We start from the raw sequence: 25,355 nt of genomic DNA, 5'->3' as shown, positions 1-25,355 counted from the left end.
TTTTTTAAACAATTTATTCAGATTCAAAGTAGTCACATAGATTGAACAGCGCGACCAGAGACTGCACACATTCCCCACTGCATAAACCATACTGAGTAAAATGGAATTACAGATTTTTAATAACAAGCTATTAAATGGAAAAAAAGTCACAATGTTAGAAAAGGATGTTAAATCTAACGCATGTGAACCACATCTGAAGTTCTGAGTCTGCATCAGAAGAAGTCCTCATATGTCTGTAAATTTCCAAATATCCCCCATCAGTGTGGCTCAAATTCAAGAGCAGGTGAGATGTGAGAGAGAACCACGCTCAGGATCCACGTAATTTTGGAGGTGAGTTCGCATATCCCACATCCAACCTAAAATTTTAAGTAAGCCAACCTCTGGGTAACCTTTGGGTACTAAAAAATCTAAACTGAAAGCCACCCACAGTGACAACATAAAGGATGGATATTAGCTAGCTGTTTCTAACGTGAAATTCATGGTAATCATCCCTGAGGACTTCCAAAGACTTCAGGCTCCATACTGTATGACCTCACGGTATTGAGATCTTACCACAATGAAGGCACACTATGTGCTCAGACGAGTGCTCTGCGAGTGATCAGAAAGTCAGACACCTACTGCGGTATATCAAGCGAGGTGAAAATACAATACACACAGAAGGAGCAATACAAAACAGGCTATAATTATAAAGCCAATCTTCAATATAGATACCAAGGTTTCTACAGGGACAATATGAGGGGATGTTTTCTCTGATTAAAATTGTCAGTAGATGACAATATTTAAAGGGCAACTATAAAAACTGAACATACAAGCAGAGAGTTTAATAAACTAAATCAAATATCTAATTATGAATAATATATATGACACAGGTAGTCTAGCATAAATGAATGATAAATATTTGACAAAAGTGACTGGGAATAAGAATTTTAGCATAGTTTTCAATTCAATTCTCCCCTTTCAGTCATCTAATATGTATCAGCAGCATGAATATTGATAGCTTTCCCAAAGCAGGGAGAATCAGACCACGAGCAAAAGGATGAGGACACTATGAATATAAGTTCTGGATCTCTGCAATGAGGGAATTTGAAGCAACACAACAAAAGGGTTCGTGTTAAAGGGGCATGAATAGGAAGGGGAATAGGAGTGAGGGGAAAGTGATTACTCTTTTGCCCCAATGTTTCTAAAGCTTTATGATCAAGGCAAGTATATTTTTAGCATCTTTAACATAAGTCCAAAATACTGCCACCTTCCACAACCTCCACTGCTACCCTTCTGGTACAAATCACCATCACCTCTCACATGGATCACTGCAATAGGGGTACCCTTGTGCCTCCAGAAGTCAATGTGCCACATAACAGCCAAGTTTCTCCTTTTAATTTTAAGCAGGAGCATGTCGTTCCTCTGCTCAGCATCTTCAAGGGCTTCCTACCTCATTCAGAGTAAAAGTCAAAATTCTTATGATGGGCTATAAATGTCCTATCCAATCTCTGATGGACCTTCCAGCCCAAATTCTCTCTCTGACCTAGGCCCTACTCTTTTCTTCTTGATTATACAACACTCCAGGGACCCACTTGGCATGCTCCAGATTCAGGACCATTGCATTTTGTCTTCACCTGCCCTTTCTCTCACCTCTTTGATGTGGCTTATGCACTCACCTCTTTCAGATCTCTGCCCCAATGTCACCTTCTCATGAAATCTTTCCTGATCACTCTACCCAATGCTGCAACACGCTGACTCCTCTTTTCTGCTTTTTTTCACCACCTTCCATACTATATATATTTTGCTTTTTGTTTACTGTCCTTCTCTTTCTGCAAGAATGCAAACTCCACGTAAGGAGGGTTTTTGGAGGGCCACTTTGTTCACCACAGAATTGCCAGCACCTAGTAAAGTGTTCGTCTTATGATACATGCTCAGTAAGTACTTACAGAATTAATGAATAAACGTCTATCTCTCCAAATACTAAACAGATGATCCGCTTTTTAAAGTCAGGCCCAATTCCTTTTTAATTTCTGTGCTCTCAGCCATCTCTAAAGTACACAGTTCATGCTCAACACATGTTAAATTAACCAACCATTTACCTGTATCCTACTAGCATAAGGAAACAGAATACACTATATAGGAAGGATTTCATTTTCTCTATGGCTGCTGGTAAGTGCACATTACTAGAAAACAGTGATGAAAAGGTGCTTCATCTCTGCTCCCATTTTAACTGAGAAAGTTTTCTGTTGCTGTTATTGTTTCTTTTAAAGCAAATGATTGGGCCAAACACCATGTTTTACATAGGTAGCCTTTTCACTGTAAAGTGAGATACATGTGAAACTAATTATAACTAGTAGAAGACAATAACACAGCCTATAAATTTTATGTATAGTCTTACAGATCTCATTTACAGAGAAAGATCTCACTGACACAAAAGTAATAATTTCACAATGAGATGTTTATTCTACAGATATGTCCTCAAATTCTACTCTTGTAAGTAGTGGTAAATTTAGTACTGCTTATTGCATAGGAAAATGAAAGACTAATTACCTAACAAGAGCCAATGCTTCCACATCTGAACAAATAAAATCTTTGGTGAATGGGGGATTTTACTGCCCTTATCCAGAGCAATGCAATGGACCTTTGGAAAGTTTTAGTTACCATAAAAATCTTGAAATCTATATGTACATCAAGCTTTGATTACTGAACATGTTATAATTATTTTATAATCATACAGATGATGTGATTAATAGAATTTTAAAATAATTTAAAAGTATTACTGGACTCAGAGTGGTCTGTTATTTTCTCAATCATGGATATTAGAATATTACATATATATATATATAAATATATAAATTAACTGATGTTAAAAGGGAATCCTCATATTCCAAAAGATTGGGAACAACCGCCCTAGGGTTTCCACATCATTCTACATGTAATCTTTCACTTTCAGAGATAACATTACTTAATGGTTACATTAATAAAGTATGATGCAAATATTACTACACAGTTGAAGGCATGGAGGTAATGTGTGGCTAAAATGCTTCAGTTCAGACTCAACCATAAAGGGACCGGACTGCTAAGCTTGATCTGACCCCACAGGAAATAAGAACCATCACAGGATTTACCAAGAAGGGTGGGGATGGTGGTGGTGGATGTATGTGCAACAACCAATGAGGTGACTGCACCTTCAAATAAATCTAACAGCACTGTGAAAGGACGGCTAGGAGTGGAAACAACTAGAGGCTACTTTGTGATAGTCCAGGTAAAGCTGAACACTTGGACCACACAGCACTGACGATAAGGTAAGAAAAGTGGTGGACTGCCTTAAGTCTGTGAAAGGATTGGAAAAACTGCATTTAAGAGTGAGGGAAAGGAAATAAATTTAACATGAGAAGATAGGTGGACAGAAACCCAAGAAAAAATTCTTTTTTTATTTTATTTTGTTATTAGAAAAAAACAGTTTAGCTGTGTTAAATTTGGACATCTGGAGGTGTTCAAGTAGAGATGTCCAACAGGGGTGTGAAATTAAACCTCAGAAAGAGATTGTACACAGAGCTGGAGATCTGGGAGTTAGTGGCTTAAGGTGGTTAAAGACTTCAAAAAGTGAGAAGAAAAAGGGAACGCTGAATAAAGAACCTGGAGGACGGGACTTGCCCGGTGGTCCGGTGGTTAAGAATCCGCCTTCCAATGCAGGGGACATGGGTTCGATCCCTGGTTGGGAACTAAGATCCCACATGCTGTGGGGCAACTAAGCCCACGTGCCACAACTAATGAGTCCACGCTCGTCACAACTAGAGAGAAGGCCACATGCTGCAACGAAGAGCCCACGTGCCACAACTAAGACCTGATGTGGCCAAAAATAAATAATTAATTAATTTAAATAATAATGTCAAAAAAAAAAGAACCCGGAGGACACCAAAATCAGACCAGAGAGCAGGAGTATAACCAGGGAAGGAGGATAAAAGGAATATGAGATAAGATGACAGAATTTATTACAATGGTTCTTATGGAAATATTAAAGATGAAATTCAACTGATGGTTAAGTTTGATATTTGATTTAGAATTAAAAACTGAGAGTTTAGAGAATACTTTTTACTTGGTTTCATGTTTACAAAATATTATTTCCCTCTGATTAAAACTTTGTGAGTTCCCAAAGTAAGCCTTCTCCAATAGTCCCCTAGGCAAAGTTTCTGAGCTGGTGAGCCGTATTCTTCCTTCAACGAACTTAGGCTGAAGGTGACAAGTGGATACCTCACTGCCTTCAAGCAATAACAGTAAGATGATGCTGATAACCCGAAAGCCAACAACAGAAAGTGAAGATCATTTTCTGGAAAGAAGGAATACATTTGCTTTGGTTTTTGATTACAGTCTACACATGGTTATTATAGAAGCCTAGGGGTCATGACAATACATACGTCTTTGCCTTTTTTTTATGAAAAAGATAAAAAGGAGCCCCCAACCTCTTAATTTTCTGCTCACATGGAAACTTTAGAACTCAAGGAGTCCATTTCCATTTAATTCTATGCCTTAAAACAATCATCTCTTTATCTATAGCACAATACAATAATTGACTTCCATCTATACTCTTACACGGCTAAGAGAATTGATTAAGCTGTTTGGTATATTCTATTTAAAGTAGCAATGAAATATGATTTTCCTCAAAAACAGCATACTTTAGCACCTCACATGTTGAATTTCAAGTTATTTGGGAAATCTCACTATCCACAACACCTCATTACCTAGCAATGCTTCACAGAGTTGGGCACCGTCTTATCATTTTGCTACTAGTAATTCATTACCCATCTTTTCAAGCCAGAAATCTGGAATTCATCCTAGAGTCTCCTTTTCTCTAACCTCCAACGATTGATCATTCACCACAGTTAAGCAGCTCTCAACATTTTTTCTCCACCACCATTGTCCCTTGTCCAAGTTTTAAGACATTAACTAAATTGACTCTGCCCCAAATTATAATGAACAGATTTGGGGCTGACGTCTAGATATTTAACATCTTGTAATAATATATTCTGCCCTTGCAATACTAAAAGGCGCAAAAGACAGCATGCCAACGTGAAATCAAAGAAGTGCTCCTTCCCAAAAAGCACTTGCCTCTTAACGATGTCATTCTATCATCATCTTATCGAGGAAGACGTGCCTCCAGTTATTCCAAATGCTAAGTTCTCCCACAACCCACGGGCCTGTGTTAGATTTCCATCCCTTTTTTCTGCTTAACATGACTGGATAAGAAAGTCTTAAGTTTTCAGAAGTACAAAAGCAGCAAAGCCCTAATCTCAGTAAGGTAAAATGTTCATATGATCTTGATTGTATTATAAATAAGATAAAGGAACAAATCTATTCACATAATTATAATGAGTTTCTTTTATAAGTTTTTACTGAGTCAAAAATCGCTAATTTAGCATTTTGCTATAATCCAAAAATACAATAAAAATTTAAAAAGCAAAACAGTTACCTGAGGAGAGTCAAAAGGATATCGACTACTAAACTTAAATAGAAGTTGAAATTTTTCCCCTTCATATAAGGTACCTGGTGCACCTTCCATATCTACAATCCACCTAGAATAGAAAAAAAAAAAATTAAACTTCAGTTATAAAGGATTGGGGTGAGAAGGAGAAAAGAGAACACCAAGTATTCCTCTATGCCAGGCACTGGGACAAGAGTCATTCGTGTATAACAACACACTTCATCCTCCCAACAATCACAGGAGTAGGTATTAATACCCCTGGCCCTATTTCCTTCTCTGACACTCCAGTTAAATAGCTAGATCAAGGTGAGACAGCTAACAAAGGACAGAGCCAGATTTTAACCCAGGTCTGGAAAAAAAACAAAATAAAACCCAACTGAGGTGTGCTGACACCAGAGCCTGCACTCCTCCCACTCGATTTATGCTACCCTATTTTTTCAGACTATTTTTACAATTATGGAAAAGATTTTATAGATAACATCAAACTAATCAATTGTCTTTCTGATATCAATTATTTTAGAAGCTATGAGAGAAATCAGTATCAGCAATGACTACAGAGAACTGTAGCTATCAGACCAATTTTCTCATCAGCATTCTAGAGAAGGCTAAACAGGAAAAAGGAAGCTAACTTGACATCAGTACACTTACTCTGATAGCTAGTTAAGGCTCCAGAAGGCCCTTCCTTTGTCTCTCATTATGTTTCAATTGTTTAATAAAACCCCAAATAGATTTCTATGGCATCTATGTAAGCTTATTTTGTTTTCATATATAACAATCATGAATATAAATCTGTTTATAATTATATTCTTATAACAAGAACTATCTCTTGTTCTTTTTTTTTTTTTTTTTTTTTTTGCAGTATGCGGGCCTCTCACTGTTGTGGCCTCTCCCGTTGCGGAGCACAGGCTCCGGACGCGCAGGCTCAGTGGCCATGGCTCACGGGCCCAGCCACTCCGCGGCACGTGGGATCTTCCCGGACCGGGGCACGAACCCGTGTCCCCTGCATCGGCAGGCGGACTCTCAACCACTGCGCCACCAGGGAAGCCCTATCTCTTGTTCTTTTAAAAAAAAAAAAGTGCGGGTAGAGGAATAGAGATTATTATGACAAAGATGACAGGGCAGAATTTAGAAGCAAAATGAGTTCCTAACTATATCCATGCCACTTATAATTATTGTATACGTGGTCAATTCCTTTAATCTTATACTTTTCAGGTATAAAAACTTATTATTTTAAATACAGGGAAACAAAAGGAAGATTGAGGATATACTGTTGGGGTTCTGTTGAGCACCTCACATATTATGGACTTAGGAATATGTAAAATAATAAATGTGCTTACTCTCTGAAAGCAATCAGGCTGGAACACATATAAACCCTTAAGAACATGGTTATTCATTTTCACAATGCATGCTAAATACCTTATATGGTAATAAAAGATGCGACCACAGACCCAAGAGGCAATATTTTACAGTAAAATTAGACAGATCTGTCCCTTAAATAGCTGTGGGGCCCTGAGTAAGCTGTTTTATCTCTCCTGTTTTAAGTACTTCAATTGTAAAATAGGTATTTTTAAAAATTAACCGCTAAAGCTAAAAAAAAAAGTCACCTCGAAGTGTTGTTGGAAAGATACATCACGTTACATATGCAAAAAACCTAGTACATTCCTGACATCAGAACCAGTACACAGTAAATAAAATATAATGCAAAAGCTGCATTAAAAAAACAAAAACAAAAAACCTATTCTCTTTAAAACTAGGTCCTTCCTCCTAATCAAACTTATAAGCTTTTGCACAGCACAGGAAACCATCAACAAAATGAAAAGACAACCTACAAACTGGAAGAAAATATTTGCAAACAATGAGATGGATGAGGGCTTAATTTCCAAAATATACAAACAGCTTATACAACTAAATATCAACAAAGCAAACAACCCAATCAAAAAATAAGCAGAAGACCTAAACAGACATTTCTCCAAAGAAGACATACAGATGGCCAACAGGCACATGAAAAGATGCACTGAATCGCCAATTATTAGAGGAATGCAAATCAAAATTACAATGAGGTATCACCTCACACAAGTCAGAATGGCCATCATCAAAAAGTCTACAAATAATAAATGCTGGAGAGGGTGTGGAAAAAAGGGAACTCTCCTACACTGTTGGTGGGAATGTAAATTGGTACAGCCACTAAGAAAAACAGTATGGAGGTTCCTTAAAAAACTAAAAATAGAATTACCATATGATCCAGAAATCTCACTCCTGGGCATATACCCAGACAAAACTGTAATTCAAACTATAGTTCATATATATGAACTATACATGTTCATAGCACTGTTCGCAACAGCCAAACATGGAAACAACCTAAATGTCCATTGACAGATGAATGGATAAAGACGTGGTAGATATACACAATGGAATACTACTGAGCCATAAAAAACAACGAAATAAGGCCATTTGCAGCAACATGGATGCAACTAGAGGTTATCACACTAAGTGAAGTAAGTCAGAAAGAGAAAGACAAATACCATATGGTATCACTTACATGTGGAATCTAAACTATGGCACAAATGAACCTATCTACAAAACAGAAACAGACTCATAGAGAACAGACTTGTGGTTGCCAAGGGGGAAGGGGGAGAGAGAGGGATGGACTGGGAATTTGGGGTTGGGAGATGCAAACTATTACATTTAGAATGGATAAACAACAAGGTCCTAATGTATAGCACAGGGAACGACATTCAATATCTTGTGATAAACCATAATGGAAAAGAATATAAAAAAAGAATGTATACATGTGTATAACTGAGTCACTTTGCTGTACAGCAGAGATAGGTACAAAATTGTAAATCTATTATACTTCAAAAAATATATATATATAAAACCAAAAACAAAAAGATGTACATATATACAATGGAATATTACTCAGCTACAAAGAAGAATGAAATATTGCCATTTGCAGCAACATGGATGGACCTAAAAATTATCATAGTAAGTGAAATAAGTCAGACAGAGAAAGACAAATATTATATGATACTTCTTATACGTGGAATCTAAATAAATAATACAAATCAACTTACTTACAAAACAGAAACAGACTCACAGACATAAGAAACAAACTTATGGCTACCAAAGGGGAAAGGGGAGGGGAAGGGATAAATTAGGAGTATGGGATTAACAGATACACACCACTATATATAAAATAGATAAACAACAAGGATTTACTGTGTATAATAGCACAGGGACCTATATTCAGTATCTTATAACTTATAATGGAAAAGAATCTGAAGCTGTATACCTGAAACTAACACAACATTGTAAATCAACTAAAGTTAAATTTAAAACAAACAAACAGGGACTTCCCTGGTGGTCCAGTGGTTAAGACTCCATGCTTCCACTGCAGGGGGCACAGGTTCGATCCCTGCTCAGGGAAGTAAGATCCCGCATGCCACATGGTGCAGCCAAAAAACAAACCAACAACAAAAAAACCCACCACCACCACCAACCAAACAAAAAAAAACACCACCAAACTAGGTCCTTCCTAGCCATGAACATCCCTTTTTAGCCCCACCCCCCACTCCCACCTACTATGCTGGGATAGTCCAAGAAAAAAATCACAGGATTTCTTGGTGCCCTTTCGTTCTGTTTATAAGGCAATTCTTAGGACACATAATGTACCATAAATTGACATGTGACCTATCCAAGCATAGCTCTTAAATAACAGCTAAGAGACACCTTGCAATATATGGGTGAGATAGGTCAAAGAAGGCATACTTCTCAACATTGTGCAGGATAATTTAAAACGTTTTGCTAATTTAAAAAGTAACATATGTTCACTATAGAAAATTTACATAAGCATAAATAAAACAAAAATCACCCAAAGATAATCACTGTTAAAGTTTTTAGGGTACATTTCATTCTAGTCATTCTGCAGTTTCTATATCAATGGACTCCAAGTCCAGAAGAGTTGCATTTAGGTGCACACTTAAATTACATTACATTCAAATCATCAATGTTCACGATTCCAGTCACAAGCACACACGCCCCAGAGTAAGGATGATGGGAGAAGTCTCACTTCTTAACCTCTTGTGAATACCCATTGTTCTGTGATTCTAATGTTTAAAACAGGTATTTTTCACACATTCATGGCTCCTAATGAAAGAAACAGCCATCTATGCCACTCTGAAGGAAAAACTAGCTTTGTGGATATATTAATATAGGATATATATCAATACAGCCTCTCTCAAGGGATGTTCAAAGGCAATTATGACTACACAAAATTTCTGCCTTACATGATATGATGTCTATGGACTGTAACTCAAGGGGTGCCATTTTACTTTACTACACTGAGAAACCATTTCCCTACTTAATTAGTTCTAAGTCAATCTTTCTGTATCTCTGTTCTTTCCTTAGGACAGCATATAGTTGATTTATTAGGTCAAAGGATATGATACGCATATATATATATATATTTTTTTTTTTTGCGGTACGCGGGCCTCTCACTGTTGTGGCCTCTCCTGTTGCGGAGCACAGGCTCCAGACGCGCAGGCTCAGCGGCCATGGCCCACGGGCCCAGCCACTCCACAGCATATGGGATCTTCCCGGACCGGGGCACGAACCCGCGTCCCCTGCATCGGCAGGCAGACTCTCAACCACTGCGCCACCCGGGAAGCCCCGATACGCATATTTTTTAAGGTCTACATGCTACCAAACTGTCTTCCACAAAGCTTAACGTGCTTTCATCATCTTCGTTTACCCATATACCCCATCCCATATAATCCCACTTAAACAACATTTTTTTTTTTTCTTTATTTTGGCCACACTGCACAGCTTGCAGGAGTTTAGTTCCCATACCAGGGACTGAACCTGGGATGTGGCGGTGAGAGTGCCGAGTCCTAACCACTGGACTGTCAGGGAATTCCCCAAGTAATAATTAATTTTTTCAAAATAGGTCAGTAGCTACATCAAAACCTTGCTTTTTTGCCCTATCTCTGATTGCTCTGATGTCTATCTTTTGCTTCAGCTTCTGCCGTGGCCTGATTAAAGAAACTAAAAAACTGAATAGGAAAAAGTATACATACAATAGTATTTTAAAATCAGCATTTATTTCCTGTTAACTATATGCGTCTCTTTCAACTAGATTAATATTTGGTTTGGATTTTCCTGGTGGTGCAGTGGTTAAGAATCCGCCTGCTAATGCAGGAGACACGGGTTCAAGCCCTGGTCCAGGAAGATCCCACATGCCACGGAGCAACTAAGCCTCGTGCGCCACAACTACTGAGCCCGCGAGCCACAACTACTGAAGCCCGCATGCCTGGAGCCCGTGCTCCGCAACAAAGAAAGGCCACTGCAATGAGAAGCCCGCGCACCACAACGAAGAGTAGCCCCCACTCGCCGCAACTAGAGAAAGCCCGCGTGCAGCAAAAGAGACCCAACACAGCCAAAAATAAATAAATAAATAAATAAACTTATTAAAAAAAAATTTGGTTTGTAATTCTTCCACTTTGGAGATAATGCTTCAGTGGAAGGGGAGTCCTAAACACTAGACGGCCAGGGAATTCCCAAGATCTAATTTTTATAAGACTATTTTCATATCCTGGAAGATGGTCCAAAGATAATAAAACTTTTGTGGTTCATTTACAGTAAATTATTTTAAGAGAAAAATTCTTGCCTGACAAACATCTCTAAGTGACAGGTTTACTCTGTAGCAAAGATGCTGTTTATTTTGGTAGTTACACTTTCGGTTGCATTGGGTCTTCATTGCTGCGCGAGCAGGGGCTACTCTTTGTTGTGGAGCACAGGCTCTAGGCACTCGGGCTTCAGTAGTTGCGGCACGTGGTTTCAGTAGTTGTGGGGCACGGGCTTACTTGCTCCTCGGCATGTGGGATCTTCCCGGACCAGGGCTCGAACCCGTGTCCCCTGCATTGGCAGGCGGATACTTAACCACGGCACCACCAGGGAAATCCCAGTAGTTATAATTTGTGGTAGAAATATCTATACAAATATTTCAATCTTAAAATCGTAAAATGGTCCTTTAACTTTTTATAACTCATTGTGTTGTGTAGTTCCTCCCCCCCCCCCCAAAATAAAGGTTGAAAGTGGAAACGATTGGTACCTACTTCCTTGAAAACTATAGGGCTAGCTCTTATAGGATATTCTGAGGCAGGTTAACAAAGGTAAAGAGGAAAAAGATGAAAATGGAGTATAATCCACCTGTTTAATGATACAGAACAAAAAACAGTCACTTGTTTAATCATATAGAACAAATGCTTTATACTCTAAATGTCTGCTCCATTTTAAATTCTGTTTGAGATAAATGAAAAGTCAATTGAGAGCTGTGAAAAGACATGGAAGAAACTTAAATGAATATTACTAAGTGAAAGAAGCCAGTATGAAACGGTTACACACTGTGTGATTCTAACTATATGACACTCTGGAAAAGGGAAAACTATGGAGACAGTGAAAAGCCCAGTGGTTGCCAGGGGGTGGTGGGAGGGGAGGATGAACAGATGAAGCACGGAGGATTTGTAGGGCAGTGAAAGTGCTGTATGATACCATAATGACGACACATGGCGCTATGCATTTGTCCAAATCCACAGAATGCATCAAGAGTGAATTGTAGTGTAAACTACAGACTTTGAGTGATTATGACATGTCAGTGTAGGATCATCAGTTCTAACAAATGTGCCACTCTGGTGGGGGATGCTGGTAAATTAGAGGCTATGGCATGTGTGGGAGCAGACGGTACATGGGAAATCTCTGTACCTTCCACTCATTTGGCAGTGAATCTAAAACTGCTCAGTCAACTGAGAACCCAGCAACGTTTTAAAGAGATCGTTATAGAGCTAGATACTCTACGGTATCTACAGTATGTAGTAATACACACTACATTTTCTTTTTTTTCTTTTTTTCTTTTTTTTGGCTGTGCTGTACAGCATGGGGGATCTTAGTTCCCAGACCAGGGATCGAACCCACGCCCCCTGCAGTAGAAGCATGGAATTCTAACCACTGCGCCACCAGGGAAGTCCCCCATACTACATTTTCAAACATCAGTATATCCATTCAAACATCAACATGCCCTTTCTTCATACGCCTGTTCTTAAAGCTTGGCTCCTGTCTTAAGTACTGACTCAAATGTCAAAGTCAAAGGTAACCAAAATTGTTTCTTCTGAAAATAAATATGTCCCTGTTGTGTGAGCTTTGGTCACTTTTGCTCTTTGGACCCAGAATATCACTAAATATTTGAATTGTTCAATTTGTCCTACAAGTTGGTCTACAGTAAACTTTTTCTTGTTGGCTTCTACCCCTTTTACAGTTTTGGAGTTTTTTTTTTAAGGAGAGAGTCAACTGCTTAAAAATTTCCCATTTTAGAACATTTACCCTTGTCTAACAGAATTGTGAAATCAAAGGAGTGGTAAGGATAGACCACACTGGGTTGTGAAATCTTAGGATGATACTCTTGAAAACACTTTAAACTAATTCAAATGCTCATTTTTAACAGAGGGGACCAATACCTCTACTCTGCTTGGCACATACCTGGGAAGAGACTTCGGCTCCACTCCCACGGCAGGAGCTAAATTCGAGAATACTTCTATGTCCTCCTCTACCCTTCACTTCTTCATCCTCATGGAAAAGCTTCTTATTATTAAATGAGATGCTAAGAGTGTGACATTCATTCAGCTACCCTTCTGTAAAGAAAGCAACTACGTAGTATGTTCAGGGGACAGGGATAGAGATACCTCTTGACTGTCATTCTCTTCAGAGCCTTAAATGTTTTTTAAAAACCTGATAAATAACCTCATACCAAACTGCTCTATTACAGGTGAAGAACATTTCATAACAAAGTCAGACCAAAGTTTTTAAACGCTGCCTCATTAGCAGGAAACTTTTATAAAACCAAATTGTATATATAAATGCACAGAATAAGATCTGTTTACTGTACTTACCTCTTGGTGGAAGACAATGGGATGAAATAAGAAAATAATTCTGTATTTTTAAAATGAGTATATATTCATACATTACATTGATAACAAAAGAAAAACAAACAAGTACTTTAAAACTTAAACACTTACTGTGTAATTGAATTTTGAACACTCTTTTCATTTAAAGTCATTCCGGGAGGTGGGTCATTTTGCAAAGCCAACAGTTCTTTCTGTAGTCGTTTCTAGAAAAGAATATCAATAATAACTTGTACTTTTTTTCCTTACAACATAATATACTTGTATTCACACAGTATGAAATCCTTGATTAAACTTCGTCCAAATGCTCATGCCTTTTCCTTTACAAGTCCCTTACATCTTCTATATATTTTACATGCCTAATTCTCAAATTTTTAATTGCCTGTCCTATAATTCACAATCTATTGTCAAAATATTTCTAAATATATTTGTAAACATAGATGCTGTAAAGTGGTTATGAAGAGCAGCCAGCTACCTATAACACTTCAAAACTACTCCATTAAAGTTATAAGGTTATAAATGCTTAAAAGTTTTAGCAGGGTTTCCTTTACTGCTTTTCAATTATAAAAACCACAGTTCTCCATAATCCTTAAAGAATGCATCATTTCAGACAGACAAGCTTTCCAGAAGAACTATATTAAGTTAAAAGGTCTTTTGAAAAAGTTTAAAATAATTTTAATTTACAATTTACAGCCCCTATTTTCTTAAAATAGGATCATTCACATATAATTTAATCTTTCAACACCAGAATATAACATACCAGGGCCTGAGATACATAGTTATTTTTTCATACACTAGATGCCCCAAAATGGCTATGTATTTGCATTCTTGTTTGTACAGCTTTTAGTGTTCAATTCTTCCCTTGTTATCATCAGTGGACATTGTTTTTCAGTATACAATAAAGCAAAACAGAAACCACAGCAGCCCATAATTTACAGGTTTAAAAGCAAAATAACCAATGTTATTAGAAGTGCATGTAACATTATAAAGATTCTTAATGAACGTCTTTTCTTGGATTAAAGCACACAAGCATGGATTTCTGTTCAGAACTCCAAACAACTCTCTTCTTAAAAGCTAGTTTCTGATTTCTCTAGACAGTGAAATATTACTATCAATACAGCAATGTTTCTAGATCTTTTCAATTCATAACGCCTTTAAATAAGCTTACCACCATCTAACAACACTACAGAATAGAAAACTCCTCCCTTCTTTGCTGAGAATCAATGGCTCTTTAAATTGCCAAAAGCGAAAACTTTTCCTCAGATGGTGCAATATCATAACTGCTAGTAACGTGGAAAATAAGATATCAACTAATTGCAATTTCTGACCTCAGCTGCCTTCTAAAATGCAAAATTACAAGTTGAAAATGAGTTTAGAAAAATTTTAATTATCCAAAATATAGAAATAAAGCTGCATAAACAATTTGTTTTGAATAAAGGAGGATTATATTTGTGGTAAGTGTCTTATGTTAGAAGAGGGTTTTTAATTTATTCTACTTCTGTCAACAAACGTGGGTTCTGTGATCAAGTAAATTTTCAGAAACACTGGGCTCAACAACAACAAAAGAAAGAGGATTTTTTTTTCAAAGCAGGAATTCTCAGAGACTTCTGATATACGAACTTGCACAATGATTCTCTAAGGGAAGGAAGATAACATACAGGCTTCCAAAAGTACTGGAATCCTCTCAGTGTAGGGCATCTTTCAATGACTACATTTTGGGAAACACTGCTGTGGAAATCCTCCAGATCTTGAAAACTTTACTAAGACAAGGAAGACAGCCCTTGTTATTGAATTAAGATATAAAAGAAGGTCGATTTGCATAGCTACCAACTGAAACAGGATATAAAGGCAGGTTAAGAAGAATCATGTTGGTGTTAAGTATTCCTAGGTCTCGTGAAGAGCACTGTGGAAAAAGTAAAGTTTCCCCCACCCTGACACTACTTCTTATAGGTCCACAAAGAAAGGGGCCTGTGGTATAGCCAAACTCCAAGAGAATCTCCAAGTAACTGCCTCCTGGTATTCACATCCTAGTGTAGTTCCCTCCCACACTGTACCAGAGTTGGTCTGTGTAACCGACAGAATACAGCAGAAATGATGGTGTATCACTCCCAAGATGAGGTTCTGAAAGATTATGATTTACATCTGGGTCATTCTCTCCAGAATCACTTGCCATATTGTGAACAGTCCAATTCAGAGGCCTACGCGGTAAGGTTAGGGCCGCCTGCCAATAACCATGGATGATTTGGAAGAATCTCCAATCTGGAATCTCCAATTCCAGCCAAGATTTCAGATGACCGCAGCTGGGGCCAGTATACTGCCTGCAAACTCAAGCCAGAATCCAACTCTCTGCTTCAAGACCCTTTGAATTACATGGGATTATAAATGCTTGTTCTTTCCAATCACTAAATTTGGGGGCACTGTGTCACACAGCGAGAGATGATTAATACAGAACCTCTGCTCCCACCTCTCCCCATCAGAAGGGGCTATCATCCACTTCATCATTTCAATTTCAGTATCACAGGTCAGAATCCAAGACATTCACTGGAGCATGGTTTTTAATGGAGGGGTGGAGTCACTACATTAAAAAGACAATTCATGCCAGTCCCTTACTGTCTCTGCTCTCAGGCCATAAACTACCTTGCACATCCACATCCTCTGCAATACAGAGACAGAGCAGGACGGACATTTGGGGGGTTAATGAGTATTTACTAAGCACACTAATAAAACGAATGATTTACCAGTGTACTAATAAAACTTACCGGGGGGAAAAAAAAATAAAGAGTAGAAAGTCAAACAGTGTGTCTGGCAGGCTCATGGAAACAGGGAATTCACTCTTAGGGATCCTTCCTGGAACAATAATCATTGAAGAGGGCAGGAAGTGTCTTTAAGTAAGCAAACAGGTCCCTCAAGGGCCCTCTGGCTCTTCTAAGAAACTGGTTCTAAGAACCCTGAATGTGAACACAGAAGCTAAAAAAGGAGGACTTAAAGAGTTCAGTGTAAAAATAAAGGAAAATTCATACTCACTTGAGAATGTGAAGAACTAGCATAACTGTTTAGAGATACCATGTGTTTAGAGATCATACCATGCAGCATCTATCAACAGAAAGCTATCATCCCATGAGGAAGCATTCACCTCCTAACTTTGAGGACAAAGTGTTAGCAAAAGTAGATGAGAAACACGTGCGTTAGAACACTGGCAAAAGCAGTGATACCACCAGATTATTAGACCATCAGGGCAACACTGGCTGCTTTCCCACACAGTGGTGAAAATGAGAGCCCAGAATTGAGATAACTGGAGATAACTGGAAAATAACTGCAGAAGGTAACTAAGTAAAGAAGCAGAACTACTTACAAACTACTGGGAGCTAAGGGGGCTGAAAAATTAACAGTTCCAAAGGTTCACAGCCAAATACCACCCTGTCTGTCCCTAAATCGGAGAGGTATGGGAAAATTAATTACATATATTACAAACGTACCATGGTTCTTTGAATCTAAGACAATCAATCATAAGACACACTATTATTTTATGTAATACTAGGAAAGGAAAACTGCTACCAATGAAACAATTACACACCACTGATTAGACATATATTGATTTCACATATGTTAAAGTAGGGGAAAAACTGTGCATTAAAAAATATGATATATGTTATTAATAAAAGTTTGATCTTCCTGGGGACTTCCCTGGTGGCACAGTGGTTAAGACTCCGCACTCCCAATGCAGGGGGCCCAGGTTCAATCCCTGGTCAGGGAACTAGATCCCACATGCATGCCACAACTAAGAGTTCGCATGCCACAACTAAGGAGCTGGCGAGCTACAACTAAGGAGTCCGCCTGTCGCAACTAAGACCTGATGCAATCAAATAAACAAATAACTATTAAAAAAAGAAAGTGGCTAGAGTAGACAACCCACTTTTAAAAAAAAGTTTGATTTTCCTAACTCTTTAAGTACTAGAACCACCTGAAAAATAAAAATTAATTTTCTGAGTAAATTTAATATGCTTAAAATGATTCTTCTCTCAATATTTAACACGTACCCGGCGATACATGATCTCAATCAATAAATATGCACTTTACTCCCAGACTGTGTACAGCAGTACATCTGTCTTCCAAGGCAAAAAGGCCAGGCCCAGAATCTAAATGTTTTAAAGCATCCCAAATCTAGAGTAAACCTGAAAATTCTATCTAGCCCTCACCTTGCAATGGCTCAAGTCTGGAAAACTCATAGGAATTTGAGCTCTTCTAAGAGATCCAAGTGGGTTTATATACACAGTAAAAAAGATCCTGATATATCTAAATACCATGAAAAAAAAAAGATTTAACACTTTCAGAACTGGCTTGGCTTTTCAGTGGCTCTGTAGTCCAGCCAGCACCTCCCTTTCTCTCCTTCCTCATGAATGCAAATGAATCTAAGTGATATGAATCCACTGAAATTTACTACTTTTGGGGGTAAAAAAACCACTGACAAATCTTGCAGTTAACTATTATCAACCACAAGATGTTGGGAAACAACACAAAACTGAATGTCATTCCTGTATGTCATCATACGATGGTTGAGAATCTCTAAGACTACTGTAACATCCTAGGATGTGTGGCCCTGCACTTAAGAGTGACACAAGTTCAGTTCTTAAAGCTTTTTCCCACTTCAGTACACGTGAGGGATTATTCTTGAGATTTACTCTTCCCTATGACTGGCGTTTACTATAGGGGTCGAGGAGAGTATTTCTATAACATGAAAAGGCTGACCAGGAGCTTAACGCTTCCTCTTCTCCACTACCACTTCTCCAAGAATCACTAGAGTAGCTAATTCACAGCAAAGGTCAAGTGTGGGGACATAAAAACGCCAACAGAACAAAACAGATACATATATTATTACTCTTAGCCTTATGAGATTTAAAGTCCTCGGAAAGCTCAAGATACAGTTTGGTTTTTTTTGCGGTACACGGGCCTCTCACTGTTGTGGCCTCTCCCGTTGCGGAGCACAGGCTCTGGACGCGCAGGCTCAGTGGCCATGGCTCACGGGCCTAGCCGCTCCGTGGCATGTGGGATCTTCCCGGACCGGGGCACGAACCCGTGTCCCCTGCATCGGCAGGCAGACTCTCAACCACTGCGCCCAAGATACAGTTTTTATACAAAAGAGTAAAAGCAATTTAAAGATCACTTTAAAAACTGTAAACACTATGGGAATTCCCTGGCGGTCCAGTGGTTAGCACTCTGCATTTCCACTGCAGGGAGCACAGGTCTGATCCCTGGTCAGGGGACTAAGATCCCACATGCCGTGTGGGACAGCCAAAAAAGAAAAAAAAAAAAGTAATCACTATGTTCTAATCAGTCCTGTTCCATTTCCAATTGATAATATCAATGCCTGTCCCAACATAGACCCATAATGTTAAACCAAGTTTGAATATGTTGGCATGATCAGGAAATGAGATAAAATGAAGACTAACACTTTTCAATATCAAAAAAATTTTAAATGAACATGGTAAAACTCTGAACTCTAATACAGATCCCTGACATTATGTGTATTGAACATAATTTAGTCTGTTAATACTGATTACTCGCAATTATACTCCAATAAAAATGTCAAAAAGTTTTTTTTAAAATAATGATTACTCTACTGTGACATCCTCAGACAACAGTGAGGTCTACAAGCCCACATGATCCTTCAGTATATAGTTCTGATAGCTTGATAGCCCCAGTTTTCACTTTTTTTAACTGTCATCTGCTCTTTGACTATCAATAACTTGTCATAATATCTAACCTCTAGTCACTGACATTCTCTTTCTTTCTCCTCTTTTCTTTCTCTGTTATTTGCTGTTTCCCCCTCCCTAGCCCCACCATACATTGCCAAGCAAAAGGGTTTACTTATTTTGGTGAATATATCACATTATTTCGTGTAACAAATCCTAACCAATCTTCAGTGCTGGCATTTAACATTGGCTAACACTTATTGCTTCATTTGCTCTTAAACCATACTATACTTCCTCACTGAAATTAACCGGAGAAATCAGGTACAATTTTTCCAAGTCCTCATAAAATGAAAAGCACAGCCCAGTAACAGGTCCACAGACCACACTATGTGTAGCACAGTGCTAAAACATGGTGTTTCATCCCAGTGATGCCATCTTTACCCCTTCGGCTTCTGATCATTTTCGTCAGTGCTCATGCTTATGTATTAGTTAAAGTTTCTGCTTTTTCAGACAGCTGAGGATGATGAGTATGACTGCATAAAAAAGTACTACTACAGCTGTATGACAGAGAACATTAGTGTTTAATGAAGAATACCACGCTCAATGAAATGCTCTTAATTTAAAAAAAAGGAAAAATATACTAAGTCTTTTTTTAAAATTTATTTATTCATTTTAATTTTTGGCTACATTGGGTCTTCGCTGCTGCATGCGGGCTTTCTCTAGTTGCAGCGAGCGGGGCCCAGGCTTCTTTGTTGTGGGGTGCAGGCTTCTCATTGTGGTGGCTTCTCTTGTTGCAGAGCACAGGCTCTAGGAGCACGGGCTTCAGTAGCTGTGGCACACGGGCTTCAGTAGTTGTGGCTCGCGGGCTCTAGAGCGCAGGCTCAGTAGTTGTGGCACACGGGCTTAGTTGCTCCGCAGCATGTGGGATCTTCCCGGACCAGGGCTCGAACCCATGTCCCCTGCATTGGCAGGCGGATTCTTAACCACTACGCCACCAGGGAAGCCCCTAGACTAAGCATTTTAAATAGCATCCTAAAAAGCTCATTCATATATAAAACAGTTCAGCTTCTAAACTAATGTATTTGTGTAAGTATCATCCCACACTAATATATGTTGAAACCAAGCCACAAAATATTTAAATGATACTCTTATGGTTATGAATCAAAACCAGGAGAGAATATATCCCTCTTAGATACTAATAACGGCAGTACATCAATGGACAAACTGACAAGATTCCTGGCCCTGTAAAGCTTAAACTCTAGTGAGGGAAGAGAGTTAATAAATAATAACAAAAACAAATAAGTGTATGGTATATTAAAATGTGATGAAAAATGGAGCAAGTTAAGGAGTTGGAGAGTTAGGCCTCACATCTTGTAAAATTTTATTTAAAACTGACACTTTGAGACCCCGAATAGCCAAAGCAATCTTGAGAACGAAAAATAGAGCTGGAGGAATCAGGCTCCCTGACTTCAGACTATACTACAAAGCTACAGTAATCAAGACAGTATGGTACTGGCACAAAAACAGAAAGATAGATCAATGGAACAGGATAGAAAGCCCAGAGTTAAACCCACGGACATATGGTCACCTTATCTTTGATAAAGGAGGCAGGAATGTACAGTGGAGAAAGGACAGTCTCTTCAATAAGTGGTGCTGGGAAAACTGGATAGGGACATGTAAAAGTATGAGATTAGATCACTCCCTAACACCATACACAAAAATAAGCTCAAAATGGATTAAAGACCTAAATGTAAGGCCAGACACTATCAAACTCTTAGAGGAACACATAGGCAGAACACTCTATGACATAAATCACAGCAAGATCCTTTTTGACCCACCTCCTAGAGAAATGGAAATAAAGACAAAAATAAACACATGGGACCTAATGAAACTTCAAAGCTTTTGCACAGCAAAGGAAACCATAAACAAGACCAAAAGACAACCCTCAGAATGGGAGAAAATATTTGCAAATGAAGCAACTGACAAAGGATTAATCTCCAAAATTTATAAGCAGCTCATGCAGCTCAATAACAAAAAAACAAACAACCCAATCCAAAAATGGGCAGAAGACCTAAATAGACATTTCTCCACAGAAGATATACAGACTGCCAACAAACACATGAAAGGATGCTCAACATCTTTACTCATTAGAGAAATGCAAATCAAAACTACAATGAGATATCATCTCACACCAGTCAGAATGGCCATCATCAAAAAATCTAGACACAATAAATGCTGGAGAGGGTGTGGAAAAAAGGGAACACTCTTGCACTGATGGTGGGAATGTGAATTGGTACAGCCGCTATGGAGAACGGTATGGAGGTTCCTTAAAAAACTACAAATAGAACTACCATATGACCCAGCAATCCCACTACTGGGCATATACCCCGAGAAAACCATAATTCAAAAAGAGACATGTACCAAAATGTTCATAGCAGCCCTATTTACAATAGCCCGGAGATGGAAACAACCTAAGTGTCCATCATCGGATGAATGGATAAAGAAGATGTGGCACATATATACAATGGAATATTACTCAGCCATAAAAAGAAATGAAATTGAGCTATTTGTAATGAGGTGGATAGACCTAGAGTCTGTCATACAGAGTGAAGTAAGTCAGAAAGAGAAAGACAAATACTGTATGCTAACACATATATATGGAACTTAAGAAAAAAAAATGTCATGAAGAACATAGGGGTAAGACAGGAATAAAGACACAGACCTACTAGAGAATGGACTTGAGAATATGGGGAGGGGGAAGGGCAAGCTGTGACAAAGTGAGAGAGCAGCATGGACATATATACACTGCCAAACGTAAGGTAGATAGCTAGTGGGAAGCAGCCGCATAGCACAGGGAGATCAGCTTGGTGCTTTGTGACCGCCTGGAAGGGTGGGATAGGGAGGGTGGGAGGGAGACGCAAAAGGGAGGGGATATGGAAACATATGTATATGTATAACTGATTAAATTTGTTATAAGGCAAAAAATTAAAAAATTAAAAAAAAACAAAAAAACAAAAAACTGACACTTTGAGAAACTATTCTAAAGGGTAGAAATCCTTATTTAGGGTAGGAAGAAATATAAACAAGAGTGGGGAAAACATTAAAAATGTAGAGCTATACAACAATGATTGCTAATGCAACTGTACATAAAATGTCCAACATGTTTTCTGTAATTTCATCTAACAATCAACTAAAGGTGGAAGGTTAACTATAGGAGGATGTGATGGAAAAAATAATAAGAATACCATACACATTAATATCATTTCACTAATAAATTACTACTTTCCCCCCAACAATATTAAACAATTACAACATTTTTCTTCTTTCAGGGTGAGATGACATGGCACTGAAATGATTTTACCTTATTTTAAAATAAGGTAGAATTTGATTCATGCAAATTAAGAAAAAAATACTTTTTTCCTAAGTATACTTCTATAGCCCTTAATTCTAACATTTATTTATTGAAACTCTTCCCCCTTTTAGGAAATGGAAAGCCTTCAACAAATCAAGGCGTTCATTCTTATTTTAAGCTAACATTTTGGGGAATTCCCTGGTGGCCCAGTGGTTAGGATTCGGCACTTTCACTGCTGGGGGCCTGGCAGTGACCTGCACTTTCACTGCCGGGGGCCTGGCAGTGACCTCGATCAGTGGTCGGGGAACTAAGATCCCACAAGCTGCTCAGCATGGCCAAAAGGATAAAAAATTTAAAAATAATCTAACATTTTCAAAAATCAGACTGGGATGCAAAAAAATGACAAGACTAAATGAGTCCTGTTTCTAAAGAGCCCACAGTCTAAAAAGACAAATATGTAAATAATCTCTACATGCTTTCAGGGTACAGCAGTGTTCAAAAAGAGAGTGATCAAAGGGGAGAAAAACCAGGACCGTGGTATACTGAAAGCTAAAGGAAGAATGCATTTAAAGACTAAACAAAATTTTATTTCCAGCACAATGTAGATACTCTGAATAATTCCACAGAAAACAAAAATAAAGCGAACACACGAACTTTGAAATATTCAAAGGATCAGGGTTGGATTTCACTTTGGGGTTTTCTACCAAACCCAAGGGGGGTACCAAACCCAAGGGGGGCAAGACCAAAAAGTGAGGAATCTCTCGGAAGACCTGAATAAAACTATGGCCCTTCAGTGTAATAGTGAATAAGATAAATGGCACAGAAAGAGATAACAATGAAATTTACCTGCTCAGAACTTAGCAATGGGTATAGGAAGAAAAAAACGTCTCCCATGAAATGTCAAAATCTCAAGCAGACACCCACATGGGTCTGAGTCTGAATTCCTGCTGAGAACCTTAGGCAAGAATTTAATCAAGTGGTCAAGGAAGAAATGCCCCAGGCAACTCACAGAATCAAAAAAAAAAAAAAAAAAAATCCTGGGGAATACAACTTCTATCCACTGAGGCAACAATTTGTCTTTTCAGAATCTAGAAATATACTTTAAAAAGTAGTAAGAACCAAATGAGAAGTTATTCAGAAGACAATAGCATAAAATACCTGATGCAATAAAAATCTATCTTCCTAGGTGGAAAAGCACCAGATCCCCAATTAATTTACTTAATGTTCTTGTAGCATTTATATAACTGTGAGCAACCTAAGGCAGAGATTATGGTCTACTTATCTTTGTAATCCTAGCATTCAAACCTGTGCCTGACAAATAATGTTTTTCCTCAGTAAATGCTTTTTAAAAAAATTAATAAGGATGTTGACTGCTTCACTGTATACAAAATCCAGAAACAATATATGTGTCTATCAATAATTATACAAATTATGGCATATGGAAAGAAGGCTACACAACCATTAAGAATGATGTGGATCTCTGTGTACTAACAACAACAGAAGAATCCCAAAACATAATGAAACGGAAAAAAAAAGCCTCAAAAATATATAATTCCTTTATATTAAAACAAAAGCAAGAGATTTATATAAACGTCATATAAATGCATATGGGAGAGAAGGAAGCATATCCAACTATTTTACAGTAGTTCCCTCCTAGCACCATAAATGGAGGAGAAACAGGACACCCCTGTTTACACTATATACTTTTATATTATGACTCTTCTACAATAAGAATGTAGAAGTATATTTCTTGTATAATTAGATTTAAAGGCTCAATGGATGAAGAAAACATATCCACATAAAAACATGAACACAAATGTTCAAAACAGCATTAATCATAACAGAAAAAAATAGAAGCTACCCAAATGTCTATTAACTGATGAACAGGTAAATAAACAAAATCTGTTGCATTCATACAGTGGAATGTTATTTGGCCATAAAAAAAAGAATGAAGTACTGATACATGCTGCAACATGGAGGAACCTCAGAAACATTATGGTAAGTAAAAGTGGTCAGTCACAGAAGACCACATATAGGTTGATACCATTTATTTGAAATGCCCAGAAGAAGCAAATCTATAGACATAAAAATTAGACTGGTGTCTGCCAGCAGATGGGAAGAAGATGGAGAGTGAATGTTTATGGGTACAAGGTTTTCTTCTGGGGATGATGAAAATTTTCTATTAGATAATGGGGACAGTTACACAACTGGGTAAATATACTAAAAAAAAAAATCACTGATTGGACACTTTAAGTGGATGAATTCTATGGCATGTGAAATGTATCTAAATAAAAAAAAAAAAACCTTTTTAAACTCAGTGGATAGGTTAAACACAGGTGAAGAGAGAATTAACACCTAGGAAGATGTCTGAAGAATTTTTCCAGGATGTGACAGAGAAACAGAGGTGAAAACATGAGACAAAGAGAATACAAGAGAATAGGAGGCAACATTTAAAGAGATAATGCATGAGAATTCCCCAGAATTGTTCAAGACATCAATCCTCAAGTCCAAGTCCAGAATGAATTCCAAACAGCATAAATAAAAAGAATCCCAAACTCACACACATCACTGTGAAAGTACAGAACACCAACTGAAAAAGAGCTAATCCTAAAACTAGAGATAAAGGATTACCTACAAAGATACATAAAAGTAGAATGATGGCTATCATTTTAAGAGCAATAATTGAAGTCAGATAATACTAGGATTTAGAAAACAAGTGGAATTTTATCTTCTATCTAAGTGAAAATAATTGACAATTTTAACTCCCACACCTAGCAAAACTAGATACAGTTTCAAGAACACAGGTGAAAAGAAGGTATTTTCAGATAAAACAGAGTTTACCACCAACAGTAAGCAGCTAAACAATAAATCTTAATTTCCTTCTGGAAAATAATCCTAAA

At 37.9% G+C, this 25,355-nt stretch overlaps 1 protein-coding gene across 1 annotated transcript in view; it reads right to left on the bottom strand.

The window, feature by feature from the left end:
• Window positions 1–25,355, bottom strand: part of UBE2W (ubiquitin conjugating enzyme E2 W) — a 77,441-nt gene that overhangs the window by 20,680 nt on the left and 31,406 nt on the right. Inside the window, 2 exon segments of the mRNA XM_082601323.1 lie at window positions 5,450–5,552; window positions 13,528–13,619. Of these exon segments, the coding sequence (XP_082457449.1) occupies window positions 5,450–5,552; window positions 13,528–13,619 (195 nt within the window).

Source organism: Mesoplodon mirus (assembly GCF_964341445.2).
Source record: "Mesoplodon mirus genome assembly, chromosome: 16".
NCBI lineage: Eukaryota > Metazoa > Chordata > Mammalia > Artiodactyla > Ziphiidae > Mesoplodon > Mesoplodon mirus.
The sequence above is the reverse complement of the archived record's forward strand: the minus strand, read 5'-3'. Positions and strand labels throughout refer to the sequence as shown.